This window comes from Rutidosis leptorrhynchoides, chromosome 7 (assembly GCF_046630445.1).
Source record: "Rutidosis leptorrhynchoides isolate AG116_Rl617_1_P2 chromosome 7, CSIRO_AGI_Rlap_v1, whole genome shotgun sequence".
Classification (NCBI taxonomy): domain Eukaryota; kingdom Viridiplantae; phylum Streptophyta; class Magnoliopsida; order Asterales; family Asteraceae; genus Rutidosis; species Rutidosis leptorrhynchoides.
In genome coordinates, this window is record NC_092339.1 from 151,278,540 (window position 1) to 151,281,603 (window position 3,064).

Consider the following 3,064-nt stretch of genomic DNA (forward strand, 5'->3'; position numbering starts at 1 on the left):
TTTGTATCCAAGAGTTGAGCACGAGCGAGTATGTCATGAGCATATTTAGATTGACTCAAAAAAAATTCCTGATGGAAGATAAGAAACTTCAAGTCCAAGAAAATAGTTAAGCTTTCCAAGATCGGTAATAAGGAATTCCTTGTTTAAGCGGGTGATAAAATCTCGAACCATAGATGCATTATTACCAGTAAGAATAATATCGTCAACATAAACAAGAAGATATAGAATATTAGAATCCTTCTTGAATACGAATAAAGAAGTGTCAGCTCGACTGCACGTAAACCCCAAACTTACAAGGAAAGAGCTTAATCGTTGAAACCAAGCCCGGGGTGCTTGTTTCAAACCATAGAGAGCCTTTTTTAACCGACAAACATGATTTGGAAAGCGAGTACTCACAAAACCCGGAGGTTGCTCCATATAAACCACCTCGGAGAGATTTCCATTCAAAAAAGCATTTTTGATATCAAGTTAATGAAGAGTCCATTTATTCAAAACGGCTAAAGAAAGTATAACTCGAATAGTAAAAGCTTTAACAACGGGACTGAAGGTAGAAGAATAATCGATACCCGGTACTTGAGTGAATCCTTGGGCAACTAAGATTGCTTTATATTTTTCTATGGATCCATCGGCAAGAAACTTGGTACGAAAAATCCACTTAGAACCAACAATGTTGAAATTAACAGGCCGTGGAACTAAATCCCAAGTCTGATTTTGTTGTAATGCTTTCATTTCCTCACACATAGCATCAAACCATTTGGGGTCCTTGGCAGTGGATTTGAACCCTTTCGGCTCATGCGAGGCAAAAAGAGCCTTATGTAGTGAGGATGACTTAAGATGAGAAAGATCTGCGAAATGTCTCGGCTTAAAAATACCATCTTTTGAACGAGTCCGCATAGAATGACCAGGTTGGGAAGTCGAAACATGTCCATCAGTAGCATTACCAAAGGTGCTAGTGGAGCAGGCACCGAAGGCGTTGGTGGAGCACCATCATGGTTGAATGAGGTAGTCGGTACATCCGAAATCAGGGGCGGAGCCAGAATTTCTAGCCACTGGTGGCACAAAATCTGAGACATATGATAACGTGTTTAAAATTGGTACCAATGCATATGATAAGCGTACAAAAACATGAACAATCAAGTCTATTATACATTGTACGAATGTAATGAAACTTGCAATATTTTTATTTTCAATTCTTAACTCTCATGTTAAACTGTTTAAACTACTGTTCCATAGCTCATGTCCTTAATTTCTGAAAATAAAGAAAATTTTAATGATTGCTACCTTTAACATTCTAGTTGATACATTTTGAAAGATGCAATTTTTATTCAATGCATTTTTTTTTTCATTATGTATTTATTATATTATATATAAATTATATTATTATTATTAATTATCATGAAAAAAACAATCTAATATCCAGATTGCCAAAAAAGGATAGATGTTTTGTGGGTGCATGAATAATTAGGAGTTAGAAAAAAGAATATTTTTGATTCATCACTGACGTGTGGATTATTGTATCGAATTGATCCGTTACGATAATAAGTCACAACGTATAATCGTAAGGATATAATTAATTTGCAGCTGTAGGAGGGTTTCTTTTTTCTTGGCCTAGTACGTACGTAGCGGAAGAACAGAATGGAATCAATAAAGGAGAATGGGTTTTGGGTTAATGTATGCGTAAGAGATAATCACCCAAAGTGGGGAAAAGATATCTTTATATTATTCTCTCTAATTTTATGATTACCATGAGCAACATAAAAGCAGAGGCATAAAATTCCTATCCGGGCTACATAAACTATTTATAGACACTAAATAAAGTAATTCTAAAAAGATCAGGACTCCTAATACGATTAGGAGTCTTTTATTTATTGTATTGCTTTAAGGAGAAGTAATACATCTTCGTATTTGTATTCAACCCTTATTCCTTGTTTCTCGGATTCGGTTACGGATCACGCCTCCCCTTCTCCGGCGAAGGTTCACTCCTGTGAAGCCTAAAATAAATGAGGAAAACGGGTTCGAGCCACGTCTTCGGATAGCCATTTAGCCGCACTAGGTAATTTCCCCTTTAAACCAATACGAACAGCATGTCGTTCACCACGTCGGGTAGAGCTCGATTTGCGTTCAACGATGGTGTCCTCAAGCAGTAGCTTCTCTTGGTCTGTGACTAAGTCATCAACAGAGGGTAACGCCTCCTCGACCTCTTCATCAAGCATAGAAGGTTCAAATAACTTGAGTTTATCAACATTTACAACGGAGTAGAGTTCCATGTAAGCGGGTAATTCTAATTTATAAGCATTATCCCCGATACGTTTGAGAATACGAAAAGGACCATAACGAATAGGCTTAAGCTTTTTGCCTTCGCCCTTCAAACGATCCTTTCCCAAGTGTAGCCAAACCAAATCATTAACTTGGAAATTGCCTTGAACTCGATGTTTATCATGACGTTCTTTGTACTTGGCTTGTGACCGCTGTAATTGTTGCTCTACGTCTCGATGTACTTTACAAACCCTTTCAAGAAAACGTTGAGCTTTTCCAACTTCATTCATTTCTTTCTCATTTGTTCCAGTAGCATCAATAATAAATTCCATATCAAAGGGACTATGTGGAAGAAATCCCAAACACACCTCAGATGGTGCTCGGTTGGTAGAAACGTTGACCGTATGATTTATTGCGAACTGAACAAAAGGAATACTTTCGTCCCACGTCTTCGGGTTCTTGGAATTATACCCTCGTAAGAGGTGAACCACCGAGCGATTTACCACCTCCGTTTTTCCGTCGGTTTGCGGGTGGAAAGCAGTGCTACGCTTTAACTTCGTGTCCATCTTTGACCACAATGAGCACCAGAATTTACTCAAGAATCGCGAGTCACGATCTGAGATAATAGATGTTGGTAACCCAAAAATCTTCTAGACATTTGTGAAGAATAACTTAGCTGCTTCCTCTCCGGTAACGGTCTTTTTACACGGAACTAAAACTACCATCTTGGAGAACCTGTCAACAACGACAAATAAATAGTCATGCCCCTGACGAGTCATTGGTAACCCGCCGATGAAATCCATGGAAA

The 3,064-nt window shown here is 38.2% G+C and overlaps 1 protein-coding gene across 1 annotated transcript; it reads right to left on the reverse strand.

The window, feature by feature from the left end:
* Positions 1 to 468: 468 nt before the first annotated feature.
* LOC139859688 (uncharacterized mitochondrial protein AtMg00820-like) lies at positions 469 to 894 on the reverse strand. The gene has a single exon (XM_071848470.1). It carries the CDS (start codon positions 892 to 894, stop codon positions 469 to 471), a length of 426 nt encoding a protein of 141 aa, XP_071704571.1.
* Between the last annotated feature and the right edge of the window lie 2,170 nt (positions 895 to 3,064).

What these genes read in the sequence shown, in the direction of transcription:
- LOC139859688 (XM_071848470.1), bottom strand. Translation starts at nt 894, where the DNA reads ATGCGGACTCGTTCAAAAGATGGTATTTTTAAGCCGAGACATTTCGCA.